We start from the raw sequence: 18,749 nt of genomic DNA, 5'->3' as shown, positions 1-18,749 counted from the left end.
CCTCCCACTCCGAAGCTCCTCAGTTAGATGATCAAAAATCAAGCATCTAGCAATAACTGCAGGGCACACAGAGCACAAAGGAAAGGATTCCCTCCATTATCCATGCGCCTGCAATGGATACTTGGAAGTCCCCAACTATGTTATTTATTTTCTACTCACCGTCAGGTCTTCCGAGCAGAGGTCTTTGTGAAGCACGATGTTGTACTTCTTGTATATCATGTACAGTTGCCTCCAGATCTAGAGCCAAACGTCTTCTTTGCTCATCCAGCTCCTGTAGTTTATGCTCTACAAAACAATTTTAGGCCTAGTCATATCAAAATATTAATGTCTTCTGAAAAACTGCACTAAATTAAAAAGCACAATTAGTATACAATGGGTTGAATGTAGATTTAATCATACTTAGTTAGTCATGACCTATTTAAATAGGTCTAGGTATCATGTGGGAGGATGTGTGACCTAGTTGTTCAGATGGTATGCCCAAATGAGTTGTGGAAACTTCTTGGCCCGGTTTGCATGCCTTGGGTTTTTGAAGCCCTAGGTTGTTGGGAACACTATAGAGATCTGATGTACACTGCACAATGACTCTGGGAGGAAGCAGAAGTGGCTGAACAACCCAGGGATACTTTAGCATAATATGAGAAACTTAAACTTTTTATATTGGCAGTTACATTGAATCTTATTTCCTGCACTTGACACTTTTGAGAACATCTGACAGCTCTGAAAATTTCTATCGTATCTGACTCTAACTTATTTATTTTATGTTCATAACTGGTAACCAATATCAGTTGCTATTGACTTATAATTAACTAGCTTGCGGATCTGGTTTTGCACCACTGGGAATAGCCCTTACATGGATACAGCAAAAGCTGCAAGAAAACATACATAGCTGTCATTGGACCCATTATGCCCACCCTGTCTGAGTAAACGCACCCCTGTTGGCACCCCTACACTTGGCCTCTGCCATATTGCCCCCCTATTGCCCCCCAAGGGATATGTCTTCCCACTCAAGTCCCCTAAGGAGTAGCTGCCCCACAGCAGCAGAGAAGGAGAGACATATAACTCCATCCCTCAACCTACTATGGACTTTTCCAACCTGGCTCCCTCCAGATGAATTGGACTATAATGGAAGTTGTAGTCCAACACATCTGGAGGGTGCCAGGTTGAAGAAGGTTCGCATCCTAAGTAGCCCTTCATTTGATACAGCGAAGCACTTGAGCAAACCTACACAGCTTAAAGGCAGAAACACACATTGTGCCCAACCTGTAGGAGTGGAGCCACACCCGCTGGTGCTCCTAGGCATGGTCCCTGCCACGTGCACCCCTGTAGCCCCTTAAGGGAGGGGGTCTGTCCACTCTATTTCCCTGTGAGGCACTGCCCAACAAAGGGGAAGGGGCACGCCTATAGCTCTCTCCTTTAGCCCACTAACCTCCTCTGCCTTCAAACTGTATGGAGTGCAACGCTATGTGCTTGTTAGGAATGTCTGCTCCCTGTGGCTGAAGTTGTACTGCAGGTTTCACACATTGCACACATTTAAATTAATTAAGATTAATTGATGTCCTTAAAAACAAAACAAAATGTGGAGGTGCACACCCCTTGGCTCCCCTTATTAAGTAAGCGATGTTTTAGGTATCAGGATTTCAAGGTCTTGAAGCTTATGGCGCTGATGGATGGAGGAATAGAGTCCCTTTCCTTTTTATTATTATACAGCATGATATCTCTCATGAATTTGAACCCTGTTTATAATGTTGTTAGCATTATTGAAATCAACTGTTGTAGAACTGAATCATTTATTTTGATTGATACATATGTTACTGTAATGACACTTTGATGTGTACTGATGTTCTTGAATCGGGGGCCACTTTGGACACACCTGTGCGGAAGAGCTGTGTTTAAATTAAATCACAAAAACAACAGTAGTAGTAGTAGTAGTAAAATGCAGAAACCATCTTTTACAGCAATGCAAAGTCTGTTTGGCCATAACCATATACTTGATTGGAATAAAAGGCCTTAGGTTCCAGATACTTGGTTTACCATTGTAATTGAAAGCATGAAAAAAAATCACTATATTCCTACCACCGATACTGCCTGGTTCAGCAGCTGCAAGAGCTTTAGCTTCTTCTAATTCTTCCTGCTTGGACTCCAAATTCCTCAGCAACATTTGTTTCTTCTCAGATAGCTCATATAAATCTCTTTCTGTAAACAGATATTTTTGGGAATGATCTACTGAAAAATGGTTTCAAATGTCCTCATTGCTCGCAGAGTCACATAACAAAGCCAGCCCATCTAAGTCCATCTTCTCTTTCCCTCTTGAGGGAAAGGCATGGAACAAGGATTATATCTCTCCCAAGAACTTTATCACTCTGCAGATCAATGGAGGCTGCTTTTGTGGACTGGCATCTTTACTATCAGTCCATCTGCAGTGCCTTGTGCCCCCTGGCTCTGGCGGGGAAACCTGGAGCCTGGAATGCATCAAAAACTGCCAGGGGCCAGAAGAGACTACACATTGTAAGCTGCATTGGAACCCAACACCATGAAAAAGGTAGAGCGGGAGAAAGAAGAAATATATTAAAAATGGATTATTTCATAGAAATGACAGACTCTGCAGCTATCATGACCAGACGGAACACCTCTCTCGATATGAACCTACGATCAGTATCTGCAGCCTTCCTCCGAGGAAGGCTTGGAAGATGGTAACAAGGGAGAGGCCTTCTCAGTGGTATGTCCCTCAGACTATGCAACGAACTCTCCACTGAGGCCTGCCCAGTGCCTACACCATCATCATTTTGGCACCTGGTTAAGACTGCCCTCTACTCCCAGGCATTGAATGATACATGATGGGGTACTTTGCTTGACTGCAGGACAGCAGAGAGGAAGCAAACCATACCTCCTTTGGGAGTTCCATAAACTGGGAGCCGCCAAAAACCGGCTCTCTTGGGTCACTACCAAACATACCTCTGAAGGTTGTGGTCTCAAAAAAGGGGTCTCTCCAGAAGATATTAAGAACAGGGGCAGGTTTGTGTTGGAGAACGTGGTCTTTCAGGTAGCCTAGTCATAAGCTGAACAGGCTTTATAGATCATAACCAATACTTTGAATTCTGCCCAGAAACAGATTGGTGGCAATGAAGCTGCTGTAACAAGGATGTCACATGGTCCCTGTAACTAGCCCCCATCAACGGTTTGGCTGCAGAATTCTGAACAGTTTTTGAAGGCTTATAGTTAGGGATGTCGTGAGCATCTGGCTGGGTCCGTGAGGGCAGCAGGATTGGAGCCACCCTATATCCGTGCCTCCCAGTCCCATTTCAGAAGAAATACATGATCGATGATAGCAAAAGCTACTGAAAGGTCCAGTGAAACTAACAGGCACACACTCCCCCTGTCCAGTTCCCAGCATAGATCGTCCACCAAGGTAACCAGGCCAGTATCCAGACTGAAATGGATCAAGATAATCCATCTCATCTAGAAATCCCTGGAACTGAAAAGCCACCACATGCTCAAGCACCTTGACCAAGAATGGAAAAATGGAGACCAGCTGAAAATTATCCAGTACAGTGGGGTTCAGGGAATGTTTTTCTTTTTGAACTGCTGTAATTCTGAATTCAAATTCTTATACAGTTTGAGAAGTACTGAACTGCAAATTTAGCTTTAATCAGCCACATACTTCATTCACTTCAATTAGGCTTGCAACTACTGAAACACTATGCATATTTAATTTTTGTGAACCGCCCAGAGAGCTCCGGCTATTGGGCGGTATAGAAATGTAATAAATAAATAAATAAACCTATATTTTATTTTCAACTCACCAGCGGGCCTTCCAGTCGGAGCTCTTTGTGAAGCACGTAGCTGTAGTTCTTGTATACCATGTACTGTTGCCTCCAGATCTATAGCTAAACGTCTTCTTTGCTTGTCTAGCTCCTGTAGTTTATGAGCTATAAAATAATTCCAAGCTAAGTCTTGTGAAAATATTAATATATGCTGAAAATAACAATATTAAATTAAAAAGTGCAATTAGTATACAATGGGTTGGATCCAGATGTAGTCATACATAGAAAAGATCCATTGAAATTAATAAGACTTGAGTTATTCTTGACTAAGTAATGGGGACAGCAATCTTAGGCTCACCAGACAGCATCTGGGGGAACACAGGATAGTTCAAGCTTCCTATCTCTGAGCTCAAGAGGAAGGAAACCATGCTCCTCACCCCCTCCTCCTGCTCCTCATAGCTGTCATGTAGAGAACTGCACTTGCTACATCTCTGCTGTCGGAAAACGGAGCACGGAGATGGGGAAAAGGGGGCATCCCTGGGGCTAGGGAAGGAAGGAGACCAGGTCAGCTGCCTTATGCCTTTTCCTATGGCTGCCTTGGCCTCCTTTGTTCCCCCTCCAAGGTGCTGCTGCTACATGGGAGACGCCTATCCAGCAGAAATGCAGGGCAGTTGGAGTGCAGAGACGCCACTCTCCTCTCGTCCTGCACTGGATACTCAGCAGCCTTCAAGTTCAGGGATTGCCAACTATTTGGATAGGATTGTGCCCTGACTTAAGTGCCATTAATTTCAATGGGTTTATTCTGATTAGATGAGGATCCAACCCATGATTATCTAGACATTTTAATATTAATGCTTAGCATTTAGATACCACTATCTGAATATTATCTTAGTATTATCTTAGTAATCCATGCAGCAGTCCTGTAAAGTAGATCAGTAGTTTCCATCCTATGGTGAATATGGAACTGCATCTGTGGAAGCATTTATTAGACAGTAAAGTTCTGATGTCATACAAATGTTTCCTAAATGGAAAACATGTCCTGAGAAAACCAGATATGTTTTGTAAAATGTGGCTTTCAAGCTAATTAAACTTTTTTATTGAGCTATTACATCGTTTAAAAAAAAAACAGAAGTAAAGGCCTCTATAATAGGCATCATGTAGCCTATTAGACCTATGTAAGAAGGTCTAGGTATCACCTGGGAGAATGTGAGATCTGGTTGTTTATAAGGCTCTACTCAAATATATTTTGGTTTTGGGAACTTCTTGACCTGGTTTGCATGGAGCAACACAGTTGTTGGGCATATAGCAGAGTGCTGGTATATACAGTCCTGTCACTGCAGGTGCAAACAGGAGCAGCTAAGTAACCCAGGGACATTTTAAGAAACTTTAGTATAGTATAAAAACAAAGAACTCTGGCTCATCAAGCAAAAGACAAGCCAGAGTTGGAACCCAGCTAGCTCTGGAACCTAGAATTAAGCTTAGCACATTTGTTCCTTCTTGACAACCCAGGGTTGTTTTTTTAAAAAACAAAACAAAAAACAAACAAACATGGTTGTCGTGCTGTATGAACAAGATCCTTCACTTGACATAGCTGGCCCCTTGGCAATCCTTAAGTAAGATTAGGTTGATACATTTGCACCTAGCACTTTTTATATTGGCAGTTAAACTGGCAGTTATATTAGCTCCTATTTCCTGCACTTGGCACTTTTGAGAATATCTGACAGCTCTGAACAGCTACATTGTGTCTGATTGTAACTTATGTATTTTATGTTAAAAATTGGTAAATAATATCCATTGTTATTGTCTTATTATGAACTTGTTAACGGATCTGGCTTTGCACAGGTGGGAATAGCCTTTCCATTAATACAGCAAAGGCTGCAAGCAAACTTGACACAGCTGTCAGAATAGGACACATGATGCCTATGCTGTTTGAGCGAAACCATTTCTGTTGGCACCCCTTCGCACGCAAGCTATGTTTTAGGTGTCAAAGTCTTGAGCTATGGTGCTGATGGATAGGCAAACAAAGATTAGATAATAACTGTAGTAGTGGTAACACAGAGGAACAATCTTCTATGGGAATGCACAGGAATGCAAAGTTTGCTAGGCCCTGAACATATATTCCATTAAAATAAAAGTCTGAAATACTTTATGTTTAACATTGTAATTGAAAGCATGAAAAATCAGTGTATTCCTACCACTGACACTGCCTGGCTGGGTAGCAGCAAGAGCTTCAGCTTCTTCTAGTTCTTTCTGCTTGGATTCCAAACTTTTCAGCAACATTTGTTTCTTCTCCGATAGTTCATATAATTCTCTTTCTGTAAAGAGATTTTTTTGGATTCATCGGCTGAAAAATGGTTTAAAATATCCTCATTGCTCACAGAGTAAGTTGCTAGGTGAAGTATGTGTCCCACTCTTTGATCTATTTTACTTACGAATAGTATACCGAAACAGTATGCATACTTAAGAGCCTATTTAAAATGTCATTTACTTTCTACTCACCACCAGGACTTCTGAGCAGAGCTCTTTGTAAACCAGGATGTTGTATTTCTTGTAGATCATGTACAGTTGCCTCCAGATCTAGAGTCAAACGTCTTTTTTGCTCAGCTAGCTCCTGTAGTTTATGCTCTACAAAATAATTTCAGGGCTTGTCATATCAAAACATTAATATCTGCTGAAAAAACTTCACAAAATTAAAAAAGTGTAGTTAGTATACAATAGGTTGAATCCAGAGAGAAAGAAATATCATTGTACTCATACCACTGATGCTGCCTGGCTGGGTAGCAGCAAGAACCTCAGCTTCTTGTAGTTCTTTCTTCTTCAATTCCAAAGTTTCCAGCAATGTTTGTTCCTTCTCAGATAGTTTATGTAATTGTTTTTCTGTAAATATATATATATATTATATATATTAATGATTCATTGAAAAATTATTTCAAATGTACTAATTTTAAACAGAAGATGGGCCTGTTCAGACAACATGCTAAGCCATGGTTAGGCGACTAATCCTTTTGCAGCAAATGGTTAGTAAGCGTGTTTAAACTGTGGTTATGCAGCCACCATGGTTAGGAATGGTTCACATGACACGCTGAGCCATAATGTTTAGCTCAAAATGCTTAACCACTGTGGCTTAGCATGTCGTCTGAACAAGGTCATAGTTTGGAATGATCTACTGAAAAAATGGTTTCAAATGACCTCATTGCTCGCAGAGTCACATAACAAAGCCAGCCCATCTAAGTCTATCTTCCCTTTCCTTCTTGGATTATATCTCTAATTCCCAGGAACTTTATCACTCTGCAGATCAATGGAGGCTGCTTTTGTGGACTGGCATCTTTACTATCAGGCAGACTCTTGAGTCCATCTGCAGTGCGTTGTGCCCTCTGGCTCCGGGGAGGGGGGAAACCTGGAGCCTGGAATGCATCAAAAACTACCAGGGCCCAGAAGAGACTACACATTGTAAGCTGCTTTGGAACCCAACGCCAGGAAAAAGGCAGAGCAGGAGAAAGAAGAAATATATTTAAAATGGATTATTTCATAGAAATGACAGACTCTGCATCTATCATGACCAGACGGAACACCTCTTCTGACATGAAGCTACAATCAGTAAGGCAGCAAAGATCAAAGCACAGTTAAGCAGCAAGTTACCATACATAGTCCAGAAGCAGAGTCAAGCAAGAGTCTAAAGATCAGTAGCACAGAGAGTCAATCACAAGGCAAGTTCCAGAAAATGAAGTACAAGGCAGTTGTGCTGAAAGAATGATGTTGTTCCAGCACTGGCTAGACTAAAACTGAAAGCTTATAGCCAGAGCTTCCTGAGCCCACCCAGGGCTCAGTGGTAGTGCATTACAGGCCCTCTGGCAAAAGTCCTACTTGAGAGGAGGACCTTGCTCCAGACGAGTCCTTTCTTTCTTTGTAATCAAGCAGTTCTTCTCAAAGGAGCCTTATTGGCCTGACTTGTGACACACTGATGCTCTGGAGGCTAGGAATTGCCCAGCCTCTGCCCCAGAGGCAGAATTCCCCTCGTCCTGTGGAGACATACTAGTAGTGATCTTTTCTGAGGGCCTAGGCATCTCCAGATTTTCTGAGATGGGTGGCTCCTTGGATTTGTCTGTTTCTGGGAGCTCTGGCTCCTTCTCAGAGGAGGATTCCTTCAGTGCAGGCAGGACACCCTGCCTGGTTCATATGTAACAACAATCTACAGCACACTCCCACCATGGTTCAAATATTCAGAACAGCAGTGGTCACCACAAGAAGAAAACATTTGGGGAAATTCAACCATAGTGGCTTCTCATTACATGCAAACCAGGTCAATGTCTTTGTTTGATAGTGCTAGGAACACTCCATTTGGAAGCAGGGCTCCTGCCACTTGCTAGGTGTGAAAATGCTATGTCTCCACCTATGCTCCACTTGTATATTTGTAAATAAATCCAATATTACAAAAACACCATAAACCTTCAGTAATTTCTCCTTCAAAAGGAAGCCAAAACCAGGTAGCACTTCCTCCTGAACATCTCACTACTAAGGGAACTGGGAAATGCATAACATTACCAAATACAATATAATTCAAAATGCTTTGGAATGGGAATATCAGCATGTCTGGATCTTTCCAGACACAATGGTAGGATGGCTTACATATATCTCCTCTCCCTTGATAGCCTTAGGCCCTTTCTACACCTAAGGATTATCCCAGGCAAATGGAGGGATCGTCCTTGCCTGCTCCTGGGATCCCCTGTGTGTCATTTGAATGCACGGGAATGATCCCGGGGGAAAAGCCAGGTGTAGAAACGGCCTCAGTGATGACAATATTAATTGGGCTTACAACATTAGATCCCCTTTCTAAAACATTACAATCATTTAAGCTCTACTCACCACTGGATCTTCCAGTTAGAGTATGACGTTGTATTTCTTGTATATTATGGATAGTTGCTTTTAAATCTTCAGTCAAAAGTCTTCTTTGATTGGCTAGCTCCTGTAGTTTATAGTCTGTAAAGTAATTTCAGGCCAATTCTTACCAAATAATATATTTTTAATTATTTACACTAAATACAATAGCATAAATATAATCTGGAATAGTTTAATATTCGCACTAGGGCCTTAGCTAGACCTAAAGTTTATCCCGGGATTGTCCCGGGGTCATCCCTGTTCATGTAAATGACACACAGATATTCCGGGAGCAGGCAGGGACGATCCCGGGATAAACCTTAGGTCTAGCGAAGGCCTTACAGCAATATAGTGTTCATTGTATTTCAGGCCATTTCATGTACATTATCTTGGAGTACTTCCAGAGTGTCATCAGACGAGCATTTTATAGCACACTCATTACTGGCCTCTCACGGTTGTTCGTGGGTCCTTTTGATGATGATGTCCTCCTCCTACATGTCTCCCACTCCTTCTGCTCTTTCTTCCGTCAAAAAAAAAAAAAAGACCCAGAAAATCCTGCTTATGCAAGACAAACGATAAAGATGCCCGCTGAATGGGCCATGTGGTCATTGCTTGCTTCCTCTTTCTTCTCCGTGTGAAGAAAGAGGAAGCTGTTCGTCCCTCTTGTGGGACAGAAACAGGAGGCAAAGCGAAACACAATCCCCCTCCCCATCTGATGAGGCTCCTATATTAAGCTTTTATTGTGCAATCACACTGCTTCACTCACGTACTTTAATGGGGGAAGCAGGGTTCACACTACAACTTCCTGCATTTCTCTACTGTTCCTTATCAGAAAAAAAATCTGTTAAGGAAGAAAAGATGGAGTATCTGTACAACGCTTTTAGACTGTTAGTAGTATGAGCTTTCTAGCTGAAAGTACCCTCAATAATCCATGCAATAGCCTTATAAATTTGTTCAGTATTATTACCTCCACATTGCATGGGGTGCAGTGTCTGAGACTGGGTTTTTGGCCGATTCAACTTTTTTTTTAGCTAGAATTTTACTTAATTCAAACAAGGCAGCAGTACTGTTGGTGGTGGGATAATCCTGGGATAAATTGACTTGTACTCCCCTTAAAGATGCAGGTTTGCAGTTTGCAATTGCTCTTTGATCTTGTGCTGGTTTTGGATGTTCAGGTGCTAGCACTGACAGTGAGCAGCTTTTTCAAACTTCAGTTGTTATGCCAGCTGGGCCCTTCATGTGCTCTATGTGGAGCTGCTCTTAAAGAGCATCTGGAAACTTGAACTTGAACACAACACCAGATTATTGTCTGGGATTAATCACTCTAGTGCTGTATTTTCTGCATTAGTTGTCTATTTGATTCTGCTTAATTTCAGGTGCTAGTTCTCCCCTATATAACTCTAAATGGCTTCGAATTGGATACATTAAGCAATGTCTTCTCTGTATGTTCCTTTCTCTCCTCTCTTATTCAACATCTGAAGTCCTGCTCCATGTTCACCATCAACTGAAGTGCAGTGGTTGTCCATAAAGAACAGGTCTTTCAAGTTCTTTATCTGCCCTTATTTGCACAGAGATAGCCTAGCTACAGTTATCCATGCTCTCATAACCTCTCGTTTGGATTACTGCAATGTGTTATACGTGGGGCTGCCTTTGAAAACAGTCCGGAAACTTCAACTGGTACAAAACAGGGCAGCACATTTATTAACAGCAACTGGCCAATGAAACCACAGCATGCCAGTCCTTATCCAGCTTCATTGGCTGCCAGTCCAGGTCCGGGCCCGATTCAAAATGCTGGTACTAAGATTCAAAGCCCTAATCAGCTTGGGGCCAGGTTATCTGAAGGAACGCCTCCTCCCATATGTACCTGCCCGGACCCTAAGGTCGTCCTCAGGGGTCTTTCTCTGTGAGCCCCTGACAAAGGAAGTGAGGCAGGTGGCTACCAGGACGAGGAATGGGTTGGAGGGAGAAGCACCAAAAGTGTGTGCAAAAGGAGAGAGACGCTGGCTCTGGTGCTGGTGAAAAGATTCTTTATTTTTTATTTTTCTTGTTAAAAAGGTTATTTTTGGGCTATTCATGAAGTTTTTTAAAATAACCTTTTTAACAAGAAAAATAAAAAAGAAAGAATCTTTTCACCAGCACCAGAGCCAGCGTCGCTCTCCTTTTGCACATACCAGGAGGAGGGCCTTCTCTGCTGTGACACCCCAGCTGTGGAATGAGCTCCCTAAGGAGGTTCGCCTGGCACCTACACTATATTTTTTCAGACGCCAGGTGAAGACCTTTTTATTCTCTCAGCATTTTAACAGTCAATAAATTTAATTTAAACTTTGCTGTTTTAAATTAGTATTTTAAGTTTGTATTTCTGCACCACTGCTGATTTTATCCTGGTTTTGCTTTTAGATTGTATTTTATATCATGTTTTTATACTGTCTGTTTTATACTTTGACTGGTTTTAATTTTTGTGAACTGTCCAGGAAGCTTTGGCTATTGGGCAGTATAAAAATGCAATAAATAAATAAATAAATTGCAAGCTGAATAGAATGTCCTTCCTTGGGAAGCCAACCTGACGCCAACTATAAATGTTTTTAGACTCCTGATGAAAACCTGAATTTTCACAGAGGCCTATTATGTTAGTTAAAACTGTTCATTCTATTTGTTTTTGTTTGTTTTTGATGATACAGTCCCACAGTTGGCCCTTTTGCTGATATGCCTACTCATTTCATGCTTTTATGCTCTGGCTTATTCATTGTTTTTGTTATGGGCTTATATTTCACTGCTTGATTATATGCTTATGTTCACTGCTTGATTATTTTATTTTTAAAGTTCATAGGTTTTTCATTGTTTTTAATGACGGTCTGCTGTTTTGGTGTCCTTAGGATTATAAAGTTAGATATAATCTCTTTAAAACAAGCAAGCAAATAAATAAAATAAAATACCATTTTACAAAAAAAATTATAATGAGGCATATAAGACTTATGTCAATAATTTTGGACAAAAAAAATCTATTTTGAAATAAAAAAGCTGCTTGGCCCTGACCAGAAACTCAATTAAACATAGGAACATTTAAGACAAAGTACAGATGTTTAAGACTGTAGTTGATAACATTAAAAAAATCAGAGCATACATACCACTGACACTGCCTGGTTGGGCATCTGCAAGAGCCTGAGCTTCCTGTAGCTCTTTCCGATTGGATGCCAATTTTTCCAGTAACATATACTTCTTCTCAGATAGTTCATATAGTTCCCTTTCTGCAAAATTAAATGATTTCTAATCATCTCTTCAATAATAGTGTCAGAACGGCCTCATTGCTCATAAAACCACAAAGGTTGAAGAAACTTTTTTTAAAAAAAAACAAAGTTTTTTTTATTTAAAATGGTTTCTTCATCTGTCAATGCAGATCTTAAGACAGGGTAAACAAGCCAAGTTAAATCCTTCTGGGAACATAACAAAGTAATCTCATAAGGGATCCTGGCCTAATCTACACCTGCCATCTGTCCCGGAGTGGACTTGAGGTCGTCCCTGTGGGTCCAAATGACGCACAGCTATACCTGGGTTGAACTGGGGATGACCACTCACTTCTCCCGGGATATCTGGGACTGCTTTTGTCCCTTTTTTTCCTCCGGTCTCAGGACAATCCCAAGGTCCATGGGCAGTGCGGCTTTCCCTCCTGGGGTCTTCCCTCTTTCCTGAGAGAAGCGGGGCTCAGGAAATGGGTAAGGAGCTGTGTGGGAAGAGTCTGTGGGCATCAGGGGTGAGGGGCAAAGTATTTTCGCCATCTTTGCAATGGCTCTTGGTGCCTTCCAGCACCGAGTTTTTGTTGTTGTTGTTTAAATGTACCTTCACACAGGATCACTCCCATGCTGTTGCGCAAATGTCTCTGCTTGTTAATTTTTTTTTAAAAAAAATTGCACCTTGGAACGGTCTTCCTCTACTTCTGGGAAAACTCGCTGGTGCATGGCCCCTGAGGGATGATTCCTGAAAGTGCAAAAGCCCATGATCATTCCTCCCCACTCCCGGAGGGCTTCCAGGTGTAGATTAGGCCCTAGTCTCTGACAATGGCCTTAGCTAGACCTAAGGTTTATCCCAGGATCGTCCTGGGGTCATCCCTGTTCATGTAAATGACACACAGGGGATCCCGGGAGCAGGCAAGGACGACCCTGAGACGATCCCGGGATAAACCCAAGGCCAGTATCACAGAGATCCATGATGATGATTAAGGGCAGAAGTCTGCAATGATGGCCTCCCCAGGACAGACCTGGTGTCAGCAAATGCCAGGATCCACAAGCCAAGCGGGTCCACCAGGGCCATAAACCCTTTTTAAAAATCAAAAATTAGTTTGTTTTTTTAAAAAATTGGCTCAGTACTCACAGAACCACCAAGCAAAGCAGCTGTAGCATTCACTGTCTTCATTACTTATTTATATAAGGATTCTACTCTACATTTCTAATGTATACATAAAATGGTTTATATAGATTAAAATCACAATATCATCTCACAACAAAATATTATAAAAATACGATGATTCATTCATTCATTGTATTAGCCCACTTTGAAGCCTGCTCACTCCTTAACCTGCATATGACCCCAGTAATGATAGTTTTTGACTGTTTTGCACAGTCGCCACAGTCCACCATGGCTTATTTAAGCCATGATGTACCCAGGGGCACCAAGTTGCTATTCAAGCCCTGGTCATTGCCTGTTGTATGGTTATTGGAGGGTTGTTTCTTCTTTTAAAAAGACATGTTGCCTGGGTTCAGATGACAGGGCTATCCATGGCACCTCCCCACGGGGGCTTCAATATTCACAATGGCTACTAGCACACACTTAAAGAAGTCATGCTGGACTGCGGTGATTGTGTGAACTGGGCCATAGTTGAGACTGTAACACTAAAGCAACATTTTTGTACCCCATTTTTCAACCCTGTGGCTGTCAGAAGCTGCTGGGATCTATTGCAAGCTTCCCCGTGTGGTAAACTGCAGGTTCAAGTTTCCCAGTGATATATCCTGGATTGACTGTGCCCACCCAGACTGGCCACTGGATCCTCCTGAACAGGAAGTATATGTATGTATGTATGTATGTATGTATTACATTTCTATACTGCCCCATAGCCGAAGCTGCTATCTGGGCGGTTTACAAAGATTAAAACATTAAACATTAAACTTATACAAAATTTTAAACCTTAGAAGCATAAAAATATATGACATAAACAGACAATATACATTTAAACACAATTTTAAAACTATAGTATAAGTAGTATAAGATAGCTCCCTGTTCCAGGTGAACTTTGCTTGAACAACAGGGTATTTCTGAGCTTTGATGTGTTTTTGTTTCCTTGGTTGTTCTTCAGTTCTGAGTTCTGGCTTGCTGTTCAATCCTGCCTCTTGGTTTGTCCTTTGGTCCTGAATTGTTCTTCAGTCCTAACAACTCTCTTGCTTCTCAACCCTGCCTCCTAGTTTCTCCTTTGGTTCTGTCTTGCTCTTTATTCCTGACTATTGGCTTTGTCCCACAGCAACTGGCTCATCCCAGCCTGGCAATGGCACAGCCCTGACAAATCAGCTTCTCAAGACAGGCTATAATTAAATTAAAAGATGCTGGCAATACAAATAACATTCAAAGAAAGGGGACAAGGAGATTGGGTCTGGGGTCAGCTAGACTTAACCCTCAACCTGTTAAGTCTGGTTTCAAATTCAAACTTCTTGGTCAAGGTGTGGGGTCAATGTCTGGGCTGGAGAGATTTTGAAATACCCAGGAAGGCAGTCATACTATCCTAAGGGGAATCTCCATCATATTTCTTCCAGCTGTCCTCACTTCCCAATGAAGCCAGTTTTGAATATTCATGTTAGATTTCCTTAATAAACAAACAAAAAAGGCCATTTATTCTCTACTTACCACTCGGTTTTATAGTTACAGGTATCTCTGAAGCATGACGCTGTTTTGTTTGTATATCATGCACAGTTGCCTCTAGTTCTGCAGCCAAATGTCTTTTTTGCTCAGCTAGCTGCTTTCGTTTCAAGTCTACAAAAAATAATTTCAGACTAATTCATAACTATTATGAAAATAACTACACTATAGTAAAACTATGAAAATAACTATACTAAATACAACAATACAATTAGAATTGACTGCTTAAGATCTAATACTAAGCAATGCTTTTTCTTCAGATATGAACTGAAGCTATTTTACAAACAATTGTTTACAAAGAGCAGCCAAACCAGTCTCTGAAGTCATATTTTCAAACTAGTTTGTAAACCGTGGTTTAGGCAAACTTTGGTTTGTTGTTATGTCTGAACACACAAAACATGTTGATATATTACTCTAGGGACTCTTGGATGAGACTGAAGCGTAATCTACACCTAGCAGGATATTGCACTATGAAAGTGGTATGAAAGTAATATATTTATTTATTTATTTATTACATTTTTATACTGCCCAAGAGCCGAAGCTCTCTGGGCGGTTCACAAAAATTAAAACCATAATAAAACAATCAACAGGTTAAAAACACAAATACAAAATACAGTATAAAAAGCACAACCAGGATAAAACCACACAGCAAAATTGATATAAGATTAAAATACAGAGTTAGAACTGTAAAATTTAAATTTAAGTTAAAATTAAGTGTTAAAATACTGAGAGAATAAAAAGGTCTTCAGCTGGTGACAAAAAGAGTACAGTGTAGGCGCCAGGCGGACCTCTCTATATAAAAGGCAGGAGCCACACTACTGCTTTATAGTGGTATTGAAGTACACTGACTACTGTTGGGCCCATTGACACATAGCATATACTGCTTTCATACCTTTGTATCCTGCCTGATGTGGCTCCTGCCTTTTATATACCGCTTTCATACCATTTTCATAGTGCAATATCCAGCTTGATGTAGATTAGGCTGAAGTTTCTAGATCCATTCCAATCATGGCTTAAGCCTGGTTTTAGAACTGAGACTGCCTTGGTCACCACAATGATTGACTTATGCCAGCAGAAAGACATGGAGTGCAACTCTATTGATTCTCGTAGACATCTCAGTGGCTTTCAATACCATCAACCAGGTATACTTTTGGATTGGCTTGCTGAAGGGTGAAATAGAGACACTGATCCTACCTGGATGGCCAATCTGAGAAAGTGTACTGGGAATTACTGCTCATTTATGTTACAGGTTCCTGCGGGATTCTATTTTATCCCCCATGCTATCTACATGAAACTGCTGAGCAAAGTAAGCTAGAGCAGGGGTAGACAAAATATGGTCACTCCATGTCTGTTTCCAAAGAATTGCATGCAGCTTTCCCTAATGAGCTTGGTTGCGGAGAAACCACTGCTGTTTTCTGGGTTCTGAGATCACTGCTGCAAATAGCAACAGTGAAACAACAATCTCAGTGGTGACTGTGGGGATTGGAGCGTCTGTCACCTCCACACACACACACCCTCTCCAGTGATTCATAGATGTCAGCACGTGTCTACATGCTGAGATATGTGTGTGAAAGAAAGAATGTATGTGAGCATGCATGTTTGGTCCCCAGCATGTTTGAACTCCAGCTCCCACAGCTGAGACTCAATCAGATCCCTGGGGTCAAAGAAGCTGTGCCTCATTTGGGGTGAGGTATCATCAATATGTGGATGACACCCTACTTGATTTCTCATTTTCATCAAATTCAGGTGAAGTGATTGAAGCGCTGAATCAGTGCCTGGGCTGTGGTAATGGAAAGGATGAAGGTCAATAAACCTTCCTGATAAGGTGGAAGTATTGATCATAGATGGTTCATCTGTCCAAAAAAAGTATGTTCATCTTGCGCTAGATGAGGTTGCAGTCCCCCTGAAAGATGTGCTCCCTCAGCTTAGGGAACATATCCATATTTGCCACTAGAGGCACAAGCTGTTTTTGTGACATACAGCAGCGTTTATGAGCTTAGGCTGGTATGCCATCTGCAACCATATTTGTATAGAGATTGCCTGGCCTCAGTTATTCACGTTCTAGTAACCTCCAGTTTAGACTAAAATACTATACATGGGACTGCCTTTCAAGACTGTTTGGAAACTATAGTTTGTGTAGGACATGGTAGTTGCATTAATAATCGGTAACAGATGTTGTGATAACATCATGCCTGATCTATGCCGACAGATCATCAGTGAGACATTTTATTATTTCTAGTAGTGGAGAGAAAATGGGGGAGGCAGAATACAGTTATTCTTATGTGCCTGTGAAACCAAAATAGGAACTCTGAAGCAGGAATATTCTTTATTTTCGGTCATATCAAAGGCAGTCCAAGATCTTCAAGGTTCAGCTCCCCCAATACATTTCTTCGACCCTGAGCTTATGCTGTAACATTTTGAATATCTAGATGGTGAGGGATATCCACAACCTTTGTAACAGGCAGGCAATTGAACATAGCCTGCACTTTTTGTTTATAAGCAGACTCTTCTACTAGCTAGGCCTGTACAACGGCCCTTGTCAGTATAGAGCTACGCATTGCTTTTATTGCCCCCTTCCAAACTTGGGTTCAGTTTAAGTATGTGGTTGAGGTTCTCTTCAACCACTCAGGTATCTCTGTTAGTGCAGGGCTACAAGAATCCTAAATTCCTGCTGGATTTCTCCCTGGGATTTTACAACCTGTAAATTTGTAAAGGATTCCCTTTCTGGGATTTAGCTCCCTTTGCTGTGCTCTTGTTTTGGCTTCAGTTAATGATTTAGAGTTTAAATAAGTTTTAAATAATTGCCTGAGATAATTTAATAACTAAATAAATAAATAAATTAGTAGCACCTATCTTCCCCCTACACTGGTGCTGACACTTTGTCACTGCCACTCAAATCCTTCATCACTGGGGCTCCTTGTGCTTAGAGAGCTGAGAGTGTCCCAGACAGAGAACCTAGAGTGTTGGGAGGGAGAAGCAGTAAAAGAATAGAATGGAATGGAATGCACCTATGAAAGAAAGCATAGGTGCCTTGCTAAAATACTGGCTAGGAATTATCCACACCACAATGTCTTGTTGCAGGTCCCATTTGTGTACATTCTAATGCAGAAACAATCACTTACAGCCATGCAAACATGGCTTGGCAACGGAAGCATCTCAGTTCCAAGAATATCTGTTTAGTATTAAAGCTGAAAGGAATGAGATATCACAGTATACATACCACCAAAAGTGCCAGGCTGGGTAGCTGCAAGAGCTTGAGCTTCTTGTAGACCTTTCAAATTCTCCAATAACAGTTGCTTCTTCTCTGATAGTTCATATAATTCTTTATCTGTAAAAGAAATGTTTTTGAATCATCCCTGGAATTTCCCCGCAAAAATATTCTCATTTCCTATGGAGTCACATAAAAGTTGTTATAAAAATGGGTAAATCAAATCATTCAGTTAAATGTAGCAGAGTCTTGCTATTTACTGTTTTACTCTGTACAGCACCATGTACATTGATGGTGCTATATAAATAAATAATAATAATAATAATCAAGTGGGGGTAAGTCTCTGATAACATCACATAGGACCACTATGTTGATCTAGGGCAAAGATCTGTAACTACTGGCCCCATACAAAGAAATGCCAGGCAAAGTACAAGGTTGTCCCAGCAACCAATCAGTATGAAACAGAAAGCTAAGCTTAATAAATAATCTTGTATTAATCAGTTACTGCAGAGCTAATGTACTAAAAACAAACAAATAACCCATTAATAAATTCTTCTTCTGGGGACAAGAAGAATCATAGAATCATAGAATAGCAGAGTTGGAAGGGGCCTACAAGGCCATCGAGTCCAACCCCCTGCTCAATGCAGGAATCCACCCTAAAGCATCCCTGACAGATGGTTGTCCAGCTGCCTCTTGAAGGCTTCTAGTGTGGGAGAGCCCACAACCTCACCAGGCAACTGATTCCATTGTCATACTGCTCTAACAGTCAGGAAGTTTTTCCTGATGTCCAGCCGGAATCTGGCTTCCTTTAACTTGAAACCGTTATTCCGTGTCCTGCACTCTGGGAGGATCGAGAAGAGATCCTGGCCCTCCTCTGTGTGACAACCTTTCAAGTATTTGAAGAGTGCTATCATGTCTCCCCTCAATCTTCTCTTCTCCAGGCTAAACATGCCCAGTTCTTTCAGTCTCTCTTCATAGGGCTTTGTTTCCAGACCCCTGATCATCCT

The 18,749-nt window shown here is 41.3% G+C and overlaps 1 protein-coding gene across 7 annotated transcripts in view; it reads right to left on the bottom strand.

Moving 5' to 3' along the window:
- LOC134398138 (restin homolog) overlaps nt 1-18,090 on the bottom strand; it is a 79,869-nt gene extending 61,779 nt beyond the window's left edge. For 6 of the 7 annotated variants that reach the window (XM_063125408.1, XM_063125386.1, XM_063125401.1 and 3 more), the window contains exons 1-10: nt 17,755-18,090; nt 14,523-14,648; nt 11,762-11,881; nt 8,625-8,738; nt 6,519-6,638; nt 6,261-6,386; nt 5,957-6,076; nt 3,801-3,926; nt 2,074-2,193; nt 160-285 (exon numbers count right to left, since the gene is read on the bottom strand). In XM_063125408.1, the coding sequence (XP_062981478.1) occupies nt 160-285; nt 2,074-2,193; nt 3,801-3,926; nt 5,957-6,076; nt 6,261-6,386; nt 6,519-6,638; nt 8,625-8,738; nt 11,762-11,846 (937 nt within the window). In that variant the 5' untranslated portion in view covers nt 11,847-11,881; nt 14,523-14,648; nt 17,755-18,090. The remainder of the gene's footprint in view (nt 1-159; nt 286-2,073; nt 2,194-3,800; nt 3,927-5,956; nt 6,077-6,260; nt 6,387-6,518; nt 6,639-8,624; nt 8,739-11,761; nt 11,882-14,522; nt 14,649-17,754) is intronic. The other variant, XM_063125416.1, reaches the window with a different exon arrangement.
- Nucleotides 18,091-18,749: the final 659 nt, after the last annotated feature.

This window comes from Elgaria multicarinata, chromosome 1 (assembly GCF_023053635.1).
Source record: "Elgaria multicarinata webbii isolate HBS135686 ecotype San Diego chromosome 1, rElgMul1.1.pri, whole genome shotgun sequence".
NCBI lineage: Eukaryota > Metazoa > Chordata > Lepidosauria > Squamata > Anguidae > Elgaria > Elgaria multicarinata.
The sequence above is the reverse complement of the archived record's forward strand: the minus strand, read 5'-3'. Positions and strand labels throughout refer to the sequence as shown.